At 39.2% G+C, this 21,874-nt stretch overlaps 1 protein-coding gene across 4 annotated transcripts in view; it reads left to right on the forward strand.

The window, feature by feature from the left end:
* Nucleotides 1–8,611, forward strand: part of TRAPPC8 (trafficking protein particle complex subunit 8) — an 88,149-nt gene extending 79,538 nt beyond the window's left edge. For all 4 annotated transcript variants that reach the window (XM_061169866.1, XM_061169867.1, XM_061169869.1 and 1 more), the window contains 3 exons: nucleotides 434–579; nucleotides 6,528–6,617; nucleotides 7,580–8,611. In XM_061169866.1, coding sequence (XP_061025849.1) covers nucleotides 434–579; nucleotides 6,528–6,617; nucleotides 7,580–7,814 — 471 coding nt within the window. In that variant the 3' untranslated portion in view covers nucleotides 7,815–8,611. The remainder of the gene's footprint in view (nucleotides 1–433; nucleotides 580–6,527; nucleotides 6,618–7,579) is intronic.
* The last annotated feature ends 13,263 nt before the right edge of the window (nucleotides 8,612–21,874 follow it).

The raw sequence follows: 21,874 nt of genomic DNA on the forward strand, positions 1-21,874 counted from the left end.
CAACTATTAAAACAGATGCTATACAATTGAATATCTATAGCCTAAGTACTAAGCAATTTTATTAGATGAGAACCATAGCAATTTTTGAAATTATTATTATTGTGAACCCCTTTTTTACATATGGGGAAATTGTCTTAAAGTATTAAATAACTTACCCAGGATCACAGAGCTAATATGTGAGGTTGCTGGATTTCAAGTCTAACCCCAACACATAATAAATATAGAATGAATAAATGATTACAGATCCTAGTTTTTTTATCCTAGGTTGTATGTATAGCATATGATTTCAACTATTAGTTAGTTTTTACAGCAGAAAAAGTATTGTTCATGCTTTACTTTATCTCTACTGGTTTTAACTTCTTTAGTTTGTATGTGCTATACTTTATTTTAACAAGGCAGTGTTTTTATTGTCATATATTTTTTCTTTTCTCAGGAGCCACCAGAAATGGAACTATTAAAATTTTTCAGGCCAGAAAACACTACAGTTTCCTCAAGACCATCAGTAGAGCAGCTTTCTAATCTCATTAAAACGAGTCTTCACTATCCAGAATCATTTAGTCATCCTTTTCATCAAAAAAGGTTTGAGATGTATTTTTGTTAACATTTTTCTACAATATACACACCTGTGCGTGCATGCACACACAGACATACACACATTTATTAATAGCATTAACCCAGATATTGAAGAAACAATTTAGAATAATATTGAGTCTGTAGAAATTACCCTTAAGTAATTTACCCTCTACTATGATTACTATATGTTGCTGCTGTAATTAAAAGATGGATATTTCCTCAGCCAGTTAGTTGTCAAAAGTTTTCTTTTGATGAGCAGGTTTATCATTAAGTCAAAAAGAAGGAAAAAATACCGTCATTTTGTTTTTGTTTTAAGTACAGAAATTAAGCCTAAGACATGACTACAGTATAGACTCATCAAACAGTTTAAATTTAGACAGCATCATTTACTTAAGATTTATTAAGTATTAAACTTTTGGGGGACTGATGTATTTATAACTTTGGTAAATAGCCTGATTATATAAACTTAAGGTTCTAAAATAAAAAGTCCTAAGTCCGATGACACTTCAAAAAGTGGCTGGTTTACAGATATAAAAGAAGATGGAGAGAAGTCTGTTAGAGACAGTCTGTAAATTATAACTGAAGGTATAAATTTTGGTGAAGTCACCTTGGATAGAGGGTAGGGATGGGGTGGGGTAGAACAAAAGAGAATGGTGACCTATAGAACAGTGGTGTTCGAGAGATGAGCTAAGGAAAAAGTCCACGAAGAAGACTGGTTGAGAAGTAGCAATCAAAGAATTAAGGAAGAAAAGACCAATGAGGAGAAAGTGGCATCACAAAGGTGGAGTGAGAACAGTTCAAGGAGGGAGAGTGGTTAACAGTTTTAAATGCTGCAGGAAAGTCGTTCATTGGCTCTGACAGTAAAGAAATGGCTCATGCTTTTGAGAAGAATGTTATTATATAGTGGGGGTGGAGGCATGATATAGGAGGTTGAGGAGAAATGGGAGGGAAGTAAGTAAAGATACTCACATAGACCACCCTTTCAAGAAGCTGGACTATGAACGGGGATCAGGGAATAGCCATGCAATATTATTGTTTTACTAGGTAAGCTATGGATGTATTTATGGTCTTGAAGGAAATGATGGGATACAGGAAGGGCAACAGAATCCTTAATAGATGGAAAGATACACCAAAGAGCTTCGGACCTCCTTACTATGGAAATGGGGAAAGATGAAAGTAGGGAGAAATTTTAACACGTTTACACATTATTGGAATGCCTCCATTTTTCGGCAGTTTATAGAAGCACGGTTAAGTACTCAAAGTAATCTAGGAAATAAGAGAATAAAGGGTAGAGAATTTTTAAAAGTGAAATTTGAGGATAACTACTGAGAGTAATGAGCTGGCTAAGGACACACAGAAAGAGTGCTGGGCAAAATTAAGATGTTGACTTAGCATCAGAAATATTTAAAAAGTAACTTAAATGCTGCTAACCATTTTTAAACCCTTTTATTGTGAGATATAGCACACAGAAAAGTGCTCAAAAATGAAAACGTGTGGCCATAGTGATTATTTTTCACAAAGCTAATACCCAAATAATCACCTCTAGGGAAGAAATCAGAATATTGCTAGCAATCTCAGAAGCCCCCTGTGTACTCCCTTCCAGTCACTCCCCCGTCCATCCCCAGTATTAGCAGTCATTTCTTTGCTCCTCTTTATAATTTTCCAACCAAGTGTTACATATCTGTATTTTGATTGTTGTGGTTTTTTTAAAAAATATAATTAATTAATTTATTTATTGGCTGCGTTGGGTCTTCGTTGCTGTGTGTGGGCTTTCTCTAGTTGCGGCGAGCGAGGGCTACTCTTCGTTGCGGTGCGCGGGCTTCTCATTGCCGTGGCTTCTCTTGTTGTGGAGCACGGGCTCTAGGTGCACGGGCTCAGTAGTTGTGGGTCACGGGCTCTAGAGTGCAGGCTTGGTAGTTGTGGTGCACGGGCTTAGTTGCTCCGCGGCATGTGGGATCTTCCCGGACCAGGGCTCGAACCCATGTCCCCCGCGTTGGCAGGCGGATTCTCAACCACTGCACCACCAGGGAAGTCCTTTGGGTTTTTTTGAACTTTATTTATGAATGGAATTATACAGAGTATATTCTTGTTACGTCCAGTTTCTTTCACTTATTATTATGTTATTCATCAACCATTGACGAAGCTGTGGAATTGTCATTGCCAAATGAATATGTTTGAACATATTAGAATTAGTTTATCTACTCTATTGTTGATGGACTTTTGGACTATTTTCATATTTCAGCTTTCTGCTCTTGAATATTCTTGTATATATCTCCTGGTGCACGTGTGTTTGCTCCCCTCTTTTTTCCCACATTTATCTAGGAATTTTTTCCAAGTAGTCTTACTGATTCGTATATCCCACTAGTAGTGTGTGGGAGTTCCCTCTGCTCGTAACCTTCACCAGCACTTTCTGTTGTCAGACTTCTAAAGATTTTAGCCATTTAAGTTATTTTTAAATACTTTTGGTCTTAATTGCTCAGTACTCATTCTGTATGCCTTTGACTGACAGAGGCACACTGGGGTCACCTGGGGAAATTTAAGAAATACAGATGCTTTGGTCCTACTCCCAGAGATTCTGATTTGATTGGCTGAAGGTTGGGGGCTGGACATCTAGATTACCTGAAGTTCTCCAGGTGATTCTAATGTACAGCCAAAGCTGAGAAAAAATTTCTTGTTTTATCCCTAGTGAACCTGTCTTCCCACTCTTCCATAGACAGTTTTGATTCCATAATGTTTCATTTTAACCCACCGTTCTACTTTGTCCCTGTTTATCAAACCTGTCCTGCTTCACGTACTTCCTGAATATCTTAGATGCCATGGTGCTGCTTAGTGGTTGAAACCCTGGCTATGCCTTAGAGGCTGGGATATGTAGGACTTCTCCATGTGCTTCTATTAGGGTAAAAAGCATCATAGACTCTAGGCAGTTCAGGGAAGTATGTGAAACAGGACAGGTTTGATCAAACTAAAAGGAGACCAGTGGGCTAAAATAAAGCATCATAGAATTAAAACTGTGCATGGAAGTATGTGAAAACAAGGCAGGTTTGAGAAGGATAAGATACGGCAGGTTCTTCCAACTTTGGCTGCACATTAGAATCACCTGAAGAATTTTTGAAACTCCTGATACTTAGGCCTGTTAAATCACAATCTCTGGGAGTAGGACCTATGTGTCTATATATTTTAAATAAATCCTCAGGTGATACCAGAGTGAATCTGTATCAGTTACTATTGCTAAATAATGCTTCGTAAGAACCCACTCCAGAATTGAGTAGTTTACAAGGCATTTATTCCCACGCTCATGGGTCTGCAGGCCAATGACGATTTGGCTGAAGCTCTGCTTCAGACTGTGGGTTGGTTGGGTTCATGTTTGTGCCACATATATTTGGGCTCAGTCCAAATGGGCAGCAGCTAGCTGGGTTATGTTCTTCTCATGGCATACCTCTGGAGTACAGAAAGTGAGCCACATTGCAGTAGCACATTTAAGGCTTCTGTTTGCATCAGAGTCATTAATATTCCATTGCCAAATAGCCTCTCCTTAACAATCAACAAGGATGATCCACCGTTGCATAGTGGGAGGTGAGGGGAGTGAATAAGAATAGTGCTAAACAATAATTACCATTACCACAGTAACCAGGATTGAGAATCACTGAAGTAGAGGGTCAAGTGATTGGGCATCCTTGTGAAACTAAATATCAGAAGTGTAATTGAGTGAGAGAGCTGGAGATAGTGGTCAGAGAGTGGAGAATCTGAGTAGTATTTCAGAGGCATTTATTTTAGGTGACTAAAACAAATTCACAGTATGGTCATGGAAGTTAGATGGCTGAGTTTTGAATAGTACTGGTGGTTATGGAGGTGACAGATCAAGGGTTTGAGAAGGAGTTGAATGAGTTGTCTACCTTGACAGTGAAGTTCTCCAAAAAGATGACAAAATTCAGGATTGAAAAGAAGAAAGCAAACTCATCCAGAAGCTTTTAATAAATGAAGCCAGTAAGATGATATGGAAGAAAAATCTTGAGCAATGTTTCCTGTCTAGATGGTAGGCCTCTGCTTGACAGATGTACTAGATGAATTTGGGGTGGGGGGAAGGGGGTGAAGCAGATATTTCAAAAGACTCATCCCGTCCCCCTCCCCCAAAGAATCTCTGCTGTACTGAGTTACTGTCACTGGTTTTAGTTTGTCAGTATGGGGACAGAAAAAAAGAATAAAAACCTTGGAGTAGTTTATGACCAAAAAAATGAGGTGTTTTTATAGGAGAGGTAGGAGGAAGAACTCAAGAAGTGGTATTAACTATATTAATGAGACATTCTGGCTAGAGATATGGAAGATGTTAGAAGAAGAACAGCATGTGTTATTGAGAGGCCTGCAGAGGAAGCTGTGTAGTCATCCAAATTTCAGTTAAAGTAAGATGTAGACATATAAAGAGAGGAGATTGAGGATCTAGAGGAGTGTTGTTAACGTAATACAGAAATGTGGGAGGGATGGGACAGGGAGGAGGTTTGGTCATGGCAGTGGAACACAGGGCAGCAGAGGAATGAGAATATGAGAAACAGCAGGTGACCAGAGATAACAAAGGTATGAATCAAAGAAATTGACAGGAATTTGTGAAGAATAGTAGAAAATTGGGAATGGGGGCTAGTGAGGCAGTAGCCCCCATTCCCACTTATTAACACTTAGCATGATGCCTGAGGTTTGCTGGGGAGATGGGGGTGCTAGTCACTGAAGCAGTGAATGGAGGAAGAAGAGGAATGAAGGAAATGATTCTGGGGCTGGGAAACATCCAGATGTTCTGATTTCTTCTTTTACTAGAAGCATTTAGATAAAGCATGGAGAATTTGAGGCCCAAATGATAACAGAATAGCGAAGTTTCTGAGCTTTTGCTTTGGGTTACAAATTATGCGATTGGAATTTAACTCAGTGGGGTGCTCTAGACTGGAAACCTATTCGGTAGTCTCTGCTGTCCTCTTCTCCTTGTTAGAAGTTTGTGGAGGAGGTGAGGGCGTAGCACCGGTGCGATCTAAGAATAAGTCTTTGAAATTATCTTAGTTTTTGTTTAGGGAAATCTGTTATTTGCAGTATGGTTCAGAAAGTATTTCTTAGTAAGAGGATATAAAATTTCTGAAAGCATAAAATATATTATCTGAGCAGAATTTTAAAGTTAATTTTGTGGGAGCTTATAGGATTCCTTTTTTCTTTTTTACTATCCCTTTGTTCTTTGTGTTAATAGAGTAAACTATTTTCAGTAATAGTATGTAACCATTTGTGCATAGTTATGTTCATTTATTATGTTCTTGATTTTAAATCTGCACCAGTCTGTTCATTAGGTCCTCTTCTATCACTTCATGTCCTTTCTCCTATGCTTTAGTGATTTACTAATTATAAAGTGAGATCAGAAATTAGGTTAACTGAGCGGATGTGTCTACTTGAAAGGGCTCTCCTCATAACTTGCTGTACAGAGATAATTCTCATATTCTCCCGAACGTGATGGCTTTTATGCAAATTTGATAGAAGAGCAAATGTCAGTTCTCAAAATTAAGTAATTTTCACCAAGCATAGAGAACAGGATTAGTTGTTGGCATTTTCATGATTTTCTTTTCTCCATTGATCTTTCTTAGTTGCGATTATTCTGTTTTGCATTTTGGGAAATAACCACCTAGAAACATTTTGATTATTTTTTAAGATTAGCTTTAATATATATAAATAAAATGGTTTTGTGGATGTATATATTCTGGTATTTAGTATTCAGGCATTGTATTAATATGTTTTACTTCTTGTTTATGCAAATAATTTGGCTTGAGTGATTTTAGAATTCAGTTTTTTTTCCTTACTTGAATCTAATTGTTTTTGAGACGCTTATGCTATTAGGTACTCTTAAGTTTTATTTTCAAGAAAGTGTTTTTTTGTTGTTGTTTTTTTTTTAATATCCCGCTAACCTTTTTTATTTATTTATTTTTCCACAGCCTTTGTTTAGTACCAGTGACCCTTTTACTTGCCAATTGTTCAAAGGCCGACGTCGATGTAATAGTTGATCTTAGGCATAAAACAACAAGGTAAAGATTTATTTAGGGCAAGTTTATTTTGTAGTTAAAGGTTGATTTGAAAGCAATTTAATATTTTGAAATTATGCAAATAATTACCTAACATAGATAAAGTTTACTCAGGCATGCCTTTATTTTTTTATTTGGTATTAAGAAGTGTTAGAGAAGACTTAACGAAGATTGTCTTAGAATTTCAATAGTGGCAAATGGAAAGCAATTTCCAAAAGCAACAAATTATTTTGACCAGAGGCAACAATTTTTATAAAAGTTTGTTGGTGATAAAGAACTCTAAAATTGAAAATCAGCAAGTTCAGAATAGAAGTTTCTTTTGTCTTGTCTTCTGATTTATAAAATAATGCTTAACAACAACAACAACAAAAATGCTGGTCCATACTGGCGCTCCAAGAGCTAGATGCTTTTCAGAATTCAGAAATTTTTGGGTTTTTAGAAAAGCAGTGTGAAGCGTATACTGATTATTACTGTATAACACTCCAAACAGGATCTGGGTTAGCTCTGTGAAATCCGAACATTTTGTGTATGATTATGTGTATCATAAATTAATTTGCTAATGCCTTATTGGTAGACCCTTGGTTGCTTTCCATTTTTCAGTATTATAAACAATTTCAATATTATAAGCATTCTTATATGCACATTTATTTTTATGTATGGATAACCAAGTGGTTAAAAGCTCAGGTTTGAAATCAGGTTCCATTATTTACTAGCTGCTGTTGTGAGTGTTAAGTGAGATAATTCATTCTTAGCATTGTGCCTGGAACATAGTAAGTGTTAATAAATTTTAGCTATTATAGAAATTGTAATATTAGCTATTGCTGTTATTGTTATTAATACAGTTGGTGTCATAAAATAATTTCTAGAAATAGAATTGCTAGATGAAAGGGATGTGTTATTGGGACTTCGGGAAAAAATTTATGAAGAAAAAAATTCTCCAACTTACTACTTGCCTCCTCCCTTAGCCCAGAAGCATTGGAAATCCATGGATCATTTACATGGCTTGGACAAACACAATATAAACTTCATCTTAAAAGCCAGGAGCTTCACAGTTTGCAGCTGAAAGCATGCTTTGTCCATACAGGTGTTTATAACCTTGGAACTCCTAGGGTATTTGCCAAGTTATCAGACCAAGTTACAGTGTTTGAAACAAGTCAGCAGAGCTCCATGCCTGCCCTGATCATCATCAATAATGTGTGACAACTTACAAATTTGTACTGAAATCCACAGGAATCAGTTTTATTTTACTGAATGGTTTTTACAGCAGTATTTGAAATACTTAACTTGTTCGGGAGGTTGGTGTTAGATCACTGTAAAATACTTTTGATTTGTCAATTTGTTGATGATGCAAAGCACGTTGGACTGAGAGTACTTAAATTCTTTTTTTGTATTTCTTTAATCCCTGGTAATAATTTACATGCTCATAATACAGAATTTCAGCATATCCATGCACCTTATTAAGCCCCACTTAAAACCAGTGTCTAAGTCTGCTGTTACAACTTATCAATGGTATATGAACATTAGGAGATGATTTTGAGGAAGAAAAGGCCTTGTTGGCAATATTCCTGTTAAGCCATTAGTCTATAAATTCCAGCTTTACTGTGAAGTTCCACAGAGTGTTAAATACAGATTTTCCTGTCTTGCTTCACACAGTTCTCTAAAATCAGTTTTGAACGTTGGTTATAGGGTCTTCATACTTCAGTATCTGGTTGTTCCTATGGCTTATACATAACTTTGTAAAAAGAAAAACTTTTTTTTCTGATGCTTTGATTATAGTTTTGGAAAGAGTTTGACTTTTCCCCCCCTCATTCATCTCAGCATAGAGTGCACTATTTCACAATATGAGATTTTTGTCATTTAAATTATCATATTCTTTATTATGTAACTTTAACAATTGAGATGATCTGTTTAAAATATAAATCTACTCAAGTTAATTAAAAATAAGCTTTTCAAAAATGTATTATATTTATAACAAATGTACTGTAAATAGAATAAAGACATGCTATTCACTGTATAGATTTATTAGATGCCTTTTTAAAAAAATTCTGAGAACTTAACATATTATTGAAAATGACTGTCAGCCGAGACTTCCCTGGTGGTCCAGTGGCTGGGGCTCCGTGCTCCCAGCGCAGGGGGCCTGGGTTCGATCCCAGGTCAGGAAGCTGAATCTCACGTGCGACAACTAGGAGTTCACCTGCTGCAACTAAAGTTCCCGCATGCCGCAACTAGAAGGTCCCACATGCCGCAGCTGGGGATCCCACACACTGCAGCTAAGGATCCCGCACGCCACAACTAGGACCCAGTACAGTCAAATAAATAGATGGGTAGATGGATATTTAAAAAAAAAAGAATGCCAACCATATTATTATAGCAGCTACCAGGTCAATTTCCTGAGAAAGCGTTATCTTTGTTTCCAAAAGTGAAGGACAATCTTTGTTCCTGTAGTCCTTGGTGGCCGTGTTATACATGAACAAATGAATTTTGTCTTTAAATGTTTCATGTCTGATACCCAGTTACAATTTTGGATAACCTTTTTATATCCTGGGAGAAAGGAAGATCAATGCTTATTGACCCTACTGTAAATAACCACATTGCAGACACTTATGCTGGTTATGGCAGACTAGGTAATTTAGCCCTCCTGCTAGAGAAAAGTAAAAAGTCAGAACAAAATAGAAGAAAATGTTTTACTAAAAACAAAGTGTTATCAATATAGTCTGTTATTAGAGGACCAAAATCCAGTAGAAGAAAGTCTAGAGAGATGACATTTGGACCTACTTTGCCTTGGTAGGTTTGCCCACTTAGGAAGAAGCAGCTGAGAGGCAGAGCCTATGTTTGACTTATTTTGAGACAAGAAGTATAGGTTAGGAGAAATAATTGAAACTGAAGCAAAGAGAAGAAAAGGATGGAAAATAGGCCAAAAAAAGGTAAGAAACCTGGATTCAGTGAGAAAGTCTTACATATTTATTTGGAGTCCTAGAAAGGGGAGAGGATAGGGCAGAAGCAGTATAGAATCTGAGAATTTTCCAAGATGGACAACAAGTTACAGATTCAAGTAGTTCAGTAAATTCCAAACAACATAAATGTAAAGGAACCTATATACAGATGCATCATAGCGGAACTGCTAGAAATCAAAGACAAAGGTAGAAACAGTCTTGAGTACAGAAGGCAAAACTTCCTTGAGTGGTAGCAGTAATTCAACTGATAGCAGACTTCTCAACAAAAATAATGGAAGCCAGAAGATAGTTTCTTTCAACCCTTGAAGATACCCCACTAACTGCTAAGCCCAAATTCTAAATGGCGAGGATACCTTTCAAGAATGGAAGTGAAACAAAGACGCTTTCAGACAAATAAAACCAGAGAGTTTACTTCATGTGACTCTAGGATAATCTGCCTAAATCTAAATCTTTCCACTCATTCTCCAAATAAGTATACAAATCAACAAGAGCAAGTGAAACCACACCTAGCTCGTGTGTTTAGCATAACTAGACAAAATATGAACTTCAAATTATCTGCACATGGAAAATTTAGCCTTAAATTCCAGCTGGCTATCTCAAGCATCTATGTCAAGCCTTTGTACCGAGTGGATGCAGGTGGGGAAGACCGGAATCCGGAAAGACCCTATGGAAAGGAAATAAGAGAACAGGGCTTAAGGGTGAGCTGAAATCACTAAACAAAGAAAGTCATCCTGACTGTAAAACTACAAGACATCTGGTAGATCAGAGCCCTGGTGACAGGCAAGGCACTTGAGGCTTTGCAGTGGGGTCTTGTAGGAGCAGGGTCCATTTATCACACAGCTAAAGAAATGCCTCCTAATAGGAATTACCTTATAAGTTGGCTACTTAGAGTGTCGAGTATTTTGAGGCTTGTGCACCCCGAATCAAGTGAAATTGTTCCATTAAAGCTTCATACCCTTAGGCCTGAGTTCCAGAAGACTCCATTAAAATGCAACTGCCTGTAGGTACCCTAATAACTCACCCTCATTGACCTTTAAAATGTTAAGATTTGTCAGGCAGCCTGTAAGAGTGAGGCAAGACTTGAAATGGAATGGGACACACAAATGTGTCTAGAAGGGAGGTGAGGAGAGCTGGTGGGAGGAGCAGGAAATGGGGAGAGAGGAAGGAGGAAGGGATAGGATGCTGAAGGAAAACTTGGCCCGTTTCATAATCTTGCTTAGGGTCAACCCTATTTGGTAGTATTCCATTGTTCCTCAGGATTATCGGGCTGTAGTTTTTCACCTCAGGAGAAAAGTTTGCATGTCATGTGTCGTCTGTCCCCACACCCTGTGTTTTTTTTTTTTGTAATTTATTTATTTTTGGCTGCGTTGGGTGTTCGTTGCTGCGCGGGGGCTTTTTCTAGTTGCGGCGAGCGGGGGCTACTCTTCGTTGCTGCCCACGGGCTTTCTCTAGTTGCGGCGAGCGGGGCTACTCTTCGTTGCGGTGCGCGGGCTTCTCATTGCGGTGCCTTCTCTTGTTGGGGAGCACGGGCTTTAGAGCACAGGCTCAGTAGTTGTGGCGCATGGGCTTAGTTGCTCCACGGCATGTGGGATCTTCGCGGACCAGGGCTCAAACCCGTGTCCTCTGCATAGGCAGCAGCTTCTTAACCGCTGCGCCACCAGGGAAGTCCCACTCCCTGTGTTTTTGTTTTGATTATTAAGCTGTGATAGATGTCAGCTTTCCTAAAACTTGGAACGGTTTTCAGTTTCTCACCTACTTAAGTAGTTATGCTGTACTTGGTGGCAGGAGAGGACGCGTCTGGTAACGGGGATGTTTGTGAAAAGGCAAAAACGAGTGTTCTTTTTTACATGTGAACGAATGGTATGTCTTAGTTGAATTAACATTCCACCAGGATGTAGTATATAAAACAACGTGAAATCTTTTGAAGACCATTAGTAATCTGTTGCTTAGAAAGTCTGCTCTAAAAATAGCTTTTTGCACTAGAGAAGAGGCATTTGGCCGCAAGAGGGAACAATAGGGAATTTTAATGCAAAGCGCAGAGGAAGGGGAGGAGAGTGCTTGGAAGGGAGGCTCCTGTCCTTGAAGGAGAAGGGCTGTGGGCAAGAGGGTAGCTGCGGGAGCCCCACCCCTGTGCCACCTGCGGCTCCAAGGTCTGTTCCAGTCTGCATCCCAGCAACCCTCCAGGGGGAACTGCACGAAAGTGAGGCGAGATCAATAAACCCCATTTTCCAGGTTCAAAAAGACTGAGGATTCAAAGCCTGGGCGCAGAGCAACTCTTGTTGAGAGCAGGGGTTGCTGGTCTGCGCCTGCCACGTCTCACGTGGGCATCTCGTCTGCTCCTCCACGCCTTCCGCCCTGCGTTTCCCGCGTTTCCCGGTGTGTAGGGCAAGGTCACATTTGGGGGCACGTATTTCTTTCCTGGAAGTTTAGGGCCATGGTTTGCAAAAAATGTTCAGCAAAGAGAGCAAATTTGAGAGTGAGAGGGAGGTGTAGTCATTGCTGAGGTGACACCGTACACCTCAGATGGGACTGGAACCCACCATCCTCCAACTGAATCCGCACAACTTATCTGAGGACTTAATGAAGCTCAGGTTCTTTATGTCTCAGCGCAGAAGGAATTCAGCAAGCAGCAGAGTGATATGTGAGAAGTAAACTTATTGAGACGCATTCCACAGGCAGAACGCGGCTCCTCTCAGAAGGCAAGAGCGACCCCAGAATATGGGGTGGATAGTTTTTATGGGCTAGGTAATTTCATAGGCTGACAAGAGGGAGGATTATTCCAACTATTTTGGGGAGGAGAAGGGGATTTCCAGGAATAGGGCCACTGCCCACTTTTTGGCCTTTTATGTTCAGCCTGGGAACTGCCCTGGCGCCTGTGGGGGTGTCATTTAGCATATGCTAATGTATTAGAGTGAGCGCATAATGAGGCTCAAGGTCCAGCGGAGGTTGGCTCTTCCACCATCCCGGGCCTAATCAGTTCTAACCGGTTTTTGTCTATCCAGTTTTTCTCAAGGGCTGTGTATTGTACCCTGCCCCCTTCCCTCCTGTCTCAGAAGCATGTTCATAACATGCAGGAGGGCCAGTTATTAATGTTCAGGACTTCTGTGAACCGACTGTTAAACACAGACACTACTGAAAAATCAAATTATATAAACTTACAGCTAAATACGGTGTATTCAAAATGAAGGTAGAACTGAAAATTCCTCACTTGCTAAATATTTTACTGTTACTTATACTGTTGTTTGTGTCTGTTGTGTGTGTGGAGGGGTGCAGGGGTGAATACTACCTAATGGGGAGCCCCTGCGCATCTCCTCCCAACTCCGCGTTCAATCCCATCTCTTCCCAACTCCATGTTATCTGGCTCTGGGAGCTTGAAATTGGCCAGAGTGGGAACTTTGGCCTCTGGAAAATCAAATGCTGAACATCCGGGCTTGCTGTATTGATTTTTGCTGTTTACTCTCAAACTAAGAAAGTCATGCAGAAAATGTTAATGCAGATTAAACTTTAAAGCGTTGCCTGTCTGTAGCTGTCACATTATGAATAGCACAAATAATTGAGAAGATATTCCTCTGGTGTCCAAAAACTGTTACCCAGGTCAGCAAAGTTGCTCATGTCATTGGTGAACAGGAGCAGATGTGCCTTCTCACTTTCCTCTTCCTCCTTAGCATAAACAAAAAATATCAACCAGCATCATACTGGAATTATTCTCATTTGTGAATCGGAGCCCACGTTGGTTATCCAAGAGCTCGGCAAAACTCAACAGAAGTCCTTTGTGAGAATCAGTAGGCTATGTGGAATTTGCAGTAAAGAGTATTGCATATTTTATTTTTGTTTGTAAATTATGTGCTACAAAGACTTTATATCAGTTAAAAAAATGTTTTTTTTCCTGGAGAGGATTTGGTAAACATTTATCAGCACACCTCAGGGTATGAGCATAGACCATGAAAAATTTAGTGTCCTGACATCCACGTTGCTCTTAGCCGAGAGGTAAGGTGTCTTGCTGAATCTTCCAGCCATTAGGACCCCATAAAGCAGTGGTTCTCGAAATGTATGGGCATGATCATTGGGGTAGCTACCAAAAATGCAGTTCCAGAGGCTACCTCCCCAGCAATTTGGTCTACCTGCCTCGATCAGTTTTGTTGGTCTGGTTTGAGTGTGGAATCTTATTTTTGTTGTTGGGTTTTGTTTCGTTTGTTGTTTTTAAATCGTGGGGTTTTTAACAAGCCCTGACTCTGAAGAGGAGACCTGGACACCACACTTTGGGAAACATTGCCCCGGGGAGCCTGAGAAGCACTGTGTCCAGCAGCAGACTTTTATAAAGTTTGTTTCTATCAAGTTTTCAGGCACATCATGGAAACGTTACTAGTCTTTAAAAGTTCTGGGTGGCTGGGCCAGTGTTTTGAATATATGCCCCTAAGACATGGCAAATTGCTCAAAGATTAATTTTCTGCTTAAGTACAGTTGAAATAAAAATTGGGTTTACAATAACTCATTTGCTCAATTAGTTAAACACTAAAGGCTGGGATTGACACTCAATCCCAGCTTGCCTGTCAGTTTTATTTCTTGGCCATTGATCATAACTGCTAACACTTACTGGCATTTGGTGTTGTCCGTTTTGCCATTCACAATGGTTAGTCTCTTTTGGACAGATATTTGTAGTCTCTACTAGGTACAGGTAGATGAGAGCTGTAGATAGGATAACCGCTGAAGTTTTCACCCAAAATGAGGCATTTTGAGAGTGAAAGGGGGCACTTTAACAATTATGGTGTGTTCCAGACACGCTGGAGTGTGAGTTCATACTGGCCTCAGCTCTCCTCTCAGGCTCTCTGCTGGCTGGTATGTTACAATGAATTCTGCTACACATACAAATACTGCATATTCACGAAAGTCATATGGCTTATCCTTAGATGCTTGGGGGAGTCCTAGTTCCCTGTTTTTTTGGCAGAAATGTTCACTCAATTCAGATGTGATGATGAGTGGCAAGATTCAGCTAACCTTCAGATTAGAATCCGGTGGCAGAGTCCTCTGGTTACCTAGTGCCTGGAACCAGGACTGAATTTTAGCCCTGGGCTAAGAATGCCACTGCAATGGGTATGGGCTACCGGCCTAACTAGATTCCTAAACCCTTTTCATTCAAGTGTGAAGGAGCTTGTACAATATTTTTAGCCAATACACGTATCTTGAACACCACTTATATATCCTTTATGTTGCTTTGCAAACTTGTTAGTGCTAATATCTGCCGAGATAGCTCACATTTGAAAGGCTTTTGGTAGCCACTTCTGGATTATGGACTGACCAGAGTTTTTCAAAGGCTAAATAACCACCCCTGGGTTAGGTACTTGAAATGTTTTTTAACTACTTCTAGGTGGTTAAAACTAACTTAACTTACATATATATCACACTGTTTTTGGTGAAATATTTTAAAGTAAATTATACTCAATATAACATTTGATTCCTAAGGCACAATGTTCCAAGACAGAATTTCCTCATATCGATAAGAAGTGTAGTAATAATGACTTGAATCTTAAATTTAAACACAATATTATAAAATAGTATTTGCCTATTTCACTGAATAGGATGTTAATAGGTATTAGGTGAAAAAGGAGTTCCCTGACTAAACAAATTAGGGAAATATGGAATTAAATGAAATTAAAGAGGTTTCTTTATTGCTCATGTGCATTCATGGGGGGTTTCCCAAACATATTGATAGGGACCAGCCAGCTCTTCCCAGACAAAGCCTTTTTCATAACTGGTGACATGCTTATAGACTAGAGGTTGGTAAACTTCTTCTGCAAAGTGGCAGATAGTAGTTTAGGCCTTACGGGTCATACAGTCTCTGTTGAAGCTACTTAACTCTTCCAGCTGTAGCACAAAAGCCGCCAAACCCAATATGTGGGTGTGGCTATTTTTGTAAATACCTATTTCTGTAAATAAAGTTATATTAGCTTTAGCACTGAATGACATTGTCAGCATATCTTGGAAACCTGGATAAGACTAGACAATAGAGGAGAAAGGAGAGAGGACCAATTGTAGGGAGAAGGGATGCCTCATTCCTTTCTAAGGCAGGTTTCTTGTTAAAACCTAGCAAGTGATTCTTGAAACCAACTGTATCCACTAGAGGGCACCAGAAGTGCAATTTTGCATCAGTGCCATCCTTACTATTTACCTGTAAAATATTGCAATTAGCATTTTATGAGGTAACACTTAGTGGGGTTGGGTTTCACATTACACATTTTTTTCTTCTGCTACAGAGAATTAGAATCAGACAAGTTAATGATAATCTACCAACCTAAAGTTACGATATTAACTCAGGAAATACCTCATAATTAAAACTGTTGCTGCTGGGCTTCCCTGATGGTGCAGTGGTTAAGAATCTGCCTGCCAGATGTAGAGAATGGACTTGAGGACACAGGGAGGGGGAAGGGTAAGCTGGGATGGAGTGAGAGAGTGGCATGGACATGTATACACTACCAAATGTAAAATAGATAGCTAGTGGGAAGCAGCCGCATAGCACAGGGAGATCAGCTCGGTGCTTTGTGACCACCTAGAGGGCTGGGATAGGGAGGGTGGGAGGGAGACGCAAGAGGGAGAGGATATGGGGATATATGTATATGTATAGCTGATTCACTTTGTTATACAGCAGAAACTGACACACCATTGTAAAGCAATTATACTCCAATAAAGATGTCAAAAAAAAAAAAAAAAAAAACAACGAATCCGCCTGCCAATGCACGCAACAGGTTCGAGACCTGGTCCAGGACGATCCCACATGCCGCAACTAAGACCCGGTCCAGGAAGATCCCACATGAGCAACTAAGCCTGCGTGCACAACTACTGAAGCCCATGCGCCTAGAGCCCATGTTCTGCAACAAAAGAAGCCACAGCAATAAGCCCGCGCACCACAACAAAGAGTAGCCCCCGCTCGCCACAACTAGAGAAAAGCCCGCATGCAGCAACGAAGACCCAATGCAGCCAAAAATAAATTAAATAAATAAATAAATAAATTTATTTTTTAAAAAAACAAAACTGTTGCTGACTTTTCAGTAGTCTTTACTTCGTCCAGAGAATCAAGATAGATGGATTTTCCCAAAACTTAATCTTTTCAGACACTGTAAAGTTTTACTGATCAGAAAGTCATTTAATTTGTCATAGTGCAATCTAAGATGGAGGCTAAAATGGAACATTGTTAAATCAATGAAACTTCTGATAAAATATGTGGGTAAGAATTCTTCCATCCCTGCTTGGTGGACACACCTCTTAACCTTTTTCTTTCCTTATATCACAGGATTCTTTTATATACGGTGAGATAATGGGTTTTAAAGTTCCTAGAACGTGGTTGGTATCCAATGCATGCTGGGTAAGTCGTGAGTTGGGGAGCTACCGATGTACCTGGAGGGTTCCTCCCAGCAGGATATGACGTTATAGGGCAAGATGACTCAAACCAGAAGAACGCTCACGCATTGTGGAGAGCAGGAAAACTTACCAGCTTGATTCAGTCATTTGGGCAGTTTTTTAAAGTATCCCACAGTTACCCAAAAGTCACAATCTGGGGCTGTTAAGAAGAAGTTGGCTTGCATAATCTTTCAAATTCTGTAACAGAAGTTACAATATTATAAACTAAAACATTGATTTCAAAATCAGTACCAAGATAGAGATGTCAAGTGTAATACTTAAATATTTTAGATATTTAAAGGGAGGTTGTAATATTTCCTAAGCAAAAAAGTAAGGGGCCATGATTCGGAGCATATGAATCGACTTGTGGATAATGGACCGTAATCTCTGCAGACAAGACTGCCTTGGAAGATCTAGTACCAATGGCTCCTAAGCCTACATGAGTTTGAATCCACAGCTTTGCTCCTTACCAAATGCGAGACCTTGGGAAAGTCAAGGTAACTTAACTACCTTAGTTTTCTCATCCGTATAGTGTGACAACAATAGTTCCCATATGACTAGGTCATTGTGGTGATCAAATGACTAAATTCCATGAATTTCTTAGTTCAGTGACTGGTAGTGAACACTCAATAATATGTTATTTTTATTTATTTATTTTTTTACATTTATTTATTTATTTATTTATTTATTTTTTTGGCTGTGTTGGGTCTTCGTTTCTGTGCAGGGGCTTTCTCTAGTTGCGGCGAGTGGGGGCCCCTCTTCATCGCGGTGCGCGGGCCTCTCACTATCGCGGCCTCTCTTGTTGCGGAACACAGGCTCCAGACGCGCAGGCTCGGTAGTTGTGGCTCACGGGCCCAGTTGCTCCGCGGCATGTGGGATCTTCCCAGACCAGGGCTCGAACTCGTGTCCCCTGCATTGGCAGGTGGATTCTCAACCACTGCGCCACCAGGGAAGCCCTGTTATTTTTAAACATGATTTACTTAAATCCCATTTAAGAATGCTCTTTGTAAGCTCCTCTAATAGATGCCATTTCAAATGGCTGTATGAACCATAAACCCATAATTCTATCTATAGCAACCACCGCACTATTTTAAGTTTCCAATTTTGTTCAAGATTATAGACTTTATTTTGATTGCAGGCTTAGGCCTCATGCACATCAACTATGAGATTTGCTCCCTTCATATCATCCCTTAATACTTAGAACGGTGTGGGACACATGCTAGAAATTCTTATTGAGTTGAATATAAGAATTGATTAAATTACCTTTTGTCTATTACAAGCACAATGAATCTTGTGATTCTCAGTGCCAACGGGCAGCAGCTCTTCAATGCCTTTAATATAACATGTGTAATGCTTTATAAATGAGAAATATTCATAATCCTGGCATTTAGTTTGATAAAAATGAGCTTTTAAAACTGAATTTACATACTTGCATTCATTTTCAAAATGAATTCATTTTCCTGTTAAAAGAATGGAAGAAAACAGCAAGAATAACTGAGCCTTTTATTCATGACAAAAAGTTTAAGTGTTTTAAGGAAGTGGAAACATTGGGTTTGCTTCTGTATTGTGCCTTTTTGCTAACATTTTCACTAAAAGTGATTTCAAGTATAGAAGTTCTAATGGGTCATTCATTCAACAGTTATGAATAGGGTTTTGCCTTGGCACTGTTCTAGGTGCTAGAAAGACGATCCTGGGCATTGGCTGCAGTAATAGCTAATGTTAATTTAAAGATACGAATTTGAGGTGGGGGGGAATTCCCTGGAGTCCAGTGGTTAGGGTTCCACGCTTCCACTGCAGGGAGCACGGGTTCAAACCCTGGTCGGGGAACTAAGATCCTGCATGCCGCACGGTGGGACCAAAAAAAAAAAAAAAAAGTATTTTTAACTTAAGTGTGGCACCCTTCAAACAACAACTATATGAATAGTACATTTGTGAAGAATCAGAATTTCATATTTGAAAGTTACAGGAAAGTGTTTTGCTATGTGAATTTACTAGACCAAGCAATGAAATCTTTTGATTACATTTTTCAAGCTACTACCTTTAAATTTTTTGTTCACTTTATTTACATACTGTAAATTCATTCCTTTCAGTATACACTTCTGAGTTTTGACAAACACATGTAATCATGTGACTACCATCATGATTCAGAGACAGAACAGTTCATAACCCCCAAAATTCCCTTGTGCCACCCCTTTAGTTTAGTTTCCTAGGGCTGCTGTAATAAAGAACCACAAATTGGCTGAATCACACAATAGAAATTAATTTTCATATTGTTTTGGAGGCCAGAAGTCCAAGATCAAGGTGTTGGCAGAGTTGGTTCCTTCTGAGAGCTGTGAGAATCTGTTCCATGCCTCTCCCCTCCCTTCGGATAGTTTGCTGGCAGTCTTTGGTATTCTTTGCTGTGTGGAATCATCATCCTATCTCTGCCTTCATCTTCGCATGGGTTCTCTCTGTGTGCATGTCCGTGTGCCAATTTCTCGTTTTTATAAGGACACCAGTCATTTCAAATGAAGGGCCCACCCTACTCCAGTACGACTTCATCTTAGCTAATTACATCTGCAGTGACCCCATTTCCAAATAAGGTCACATTTTGAGGTACTGGGGAGTTACGACTTCATATGAACTGGGGGTGGGGGGGGACACAATTCAACTCATACCAGTAGCCAACCACCGACCGTCATCCCTGGCAGCCACTGACCTGTTTTCAGGTCCATAATTGTTCCTTTTTCAGAAGGTCATATAAGTAGCATTATACAGTATAGACTCTTGTCTCTGGCTTCTTTCACTTAGTATACTGCATTTGAGATTCATACACATTGTTGAATTAATACCAGTTTTTGGAGGTCACAGATAAGCTTGCTATTAACAGTCACATTCGTGGTTTTATGTGAACATAGTTTTGATTTATTTTTTAGTGAATTCCTAGGAGTGGGATTACTGTGTCACATACTGTGCAGGTAGTGTATGTTTGACTTGACAAGAAACTCCCAAATTGTTTTCTAAAGTGGCTCTACCAGTTGGCATTCTCACCAGCAATGAATGAGAGTTCTTGTTGCTCTGCATTCTTGCCAGCAATTAATATTGTCAGCTTATTTATTTATTTTTAAATTTTAGCCATTCTAATAGGTATGGTAATTCTTAGCTTTTTTTTTTTTTTTTTTTTTTTTTTTTTGGCTGTGCCGTGTGGCTTGCAGGGATCTTAGTTCCCCGACCAGGGATCAAACCCATGCCCACTGCAGTGGAAGCGCAGAGTCTTAACCACTGGACCGCCAGGGTTAGTGGTTTTAATTAGCATTTCTTTGTGGTTTTAATTAACATTTCTCTAATAGTCATCACTTAAAAATTCTTTTGTTAATATGATGGGTACCTACTGTTTGTACTGTAATTGTTATGCTGTATAAATCCTGTCATCTCTTGATATTTGAGGACTCTCTTTGTATGTTTTTGCTTATAAAGAGTATCATTTTGTTTTTATTAGAGGTTTAAACCTTGTTGTAATATATCAAGGAGCATGTGACTTAATTCTGCCATCATGCCTTTACTCTTAGCCTCAGTTTGATGCTGCTTTCTTATTTCTTGGTTTCTTGCATTGAAATATAGTATTTTACCTTAAAACAAGTAAAAAATCCAACAATTTTATTTTGTCAAAAAAAATATGGTTTCCCGAAGCATCACGAGTGTTACTACCTATTAAAAAAAACTAGGTTACAATATGCTTTCTAAAATTTGAATGGTTTATAACTTCTAAGCCCACAGGAGTTGGTTGTGTGCTATTTAAATACAGATTTTGAAAACTGCGTGATGTTTAGATTATATTTATGGAAGGTTACAGAAGAACCAAATCATGGTGGTTGCCTCTAAACTGGAAAGTTGATAATAGTGGGACAGGAGTGGGAGGGAAACTTGCTTTCCACTCCATATTCTTTGTCGCCATTTATATTTCAAACTAGGCAAATATCTTTATTTTAAAAATTGAAATAACTAAAAACAAATAACTTAAAAGCTAACTTCCAACTTTTAATTAAGCAGTTCTGAGTAGGGAATCATGAATTTACATATATAACAACAAAAAAGTTAACTTTTTAGGTTTCCTCAGGAATTTGTCATTGGTATGAGTGTAATGATAGAATTTAGAATTATCTTCTGAAGGAATGCGTAGTATCAATATTTACCAGTTGTTGCTGTTAATTGCTGTAGTTTTCACATAACTAGATTCATAATAATCTAGTTTTTTTGCCTCTAACTGATGTCTTTGGATCAATTCCCCTTGTTGACGAGGGAGTGGCATGTTCTCACAGAGATTCTCAAGAAGTACTTTACATCGCTCATGGGCAAAACACGTCCCATTTCCTCACACAATGCTCAGTTGTTTCACTCTCTGAATTACCAATAACCCAAACTCTCTGTGTAACGGAAGCTCGAAGGTTTGTGGCATTGGAGAGTTGTTATCTTGAAGCCAGCCCTATAGCAAGTGAAAACTGAAAACCAGACATCTAGGTAGAAGTCCTTTGACGACCCTTATCCTTGGGCATCATTTCCCACTGACCTACTTTCACACAGTTTCCATCTCACCGTCTGGCTCCCAAACCTGTCTCCCTTTTGCACTGCCTCCTGAAATTCAGTCTTCCTGTCTTGTGTAGCTGTTACCTGGAAAGAGCAGGACTTCATAGGATGCAGCAGAAAACAATTCTCTTCTTTTCCCTCCCTCCCCCTGCCCCCAACACATGTACCCAAACCCACCTAGACACATTGAATGAAATGTTGGTAACTCTTTTAGTCAATGTGCTCCTGTCACTTTAAATCTTAAGAACAGCCTCGATTTCAATAATTAAATTTTCTAAGCACTTTAACAACCAGCATTCTGAATGTCATAATGTTAAAGCTCTAGCTTTCTGCTGGGAAGCCTTAAATTAG

This window comes from Eubalaena glacialis, chromosome 15, assembly GCF_028564815.1.
Source record: "Eubalaena glacialis isolate mEubGla1 chromosome 15, mEubGla1.1.hap2.+ XY, whole genome shotgun sequence".
Taxonomy (NCBI): domain Eukaryota; kingdom Metazoa; phylum Chordata; class Mammalia; order Artiodactyla; family Balaenidae; genus Eubalaena; species Eubalaena glacialis.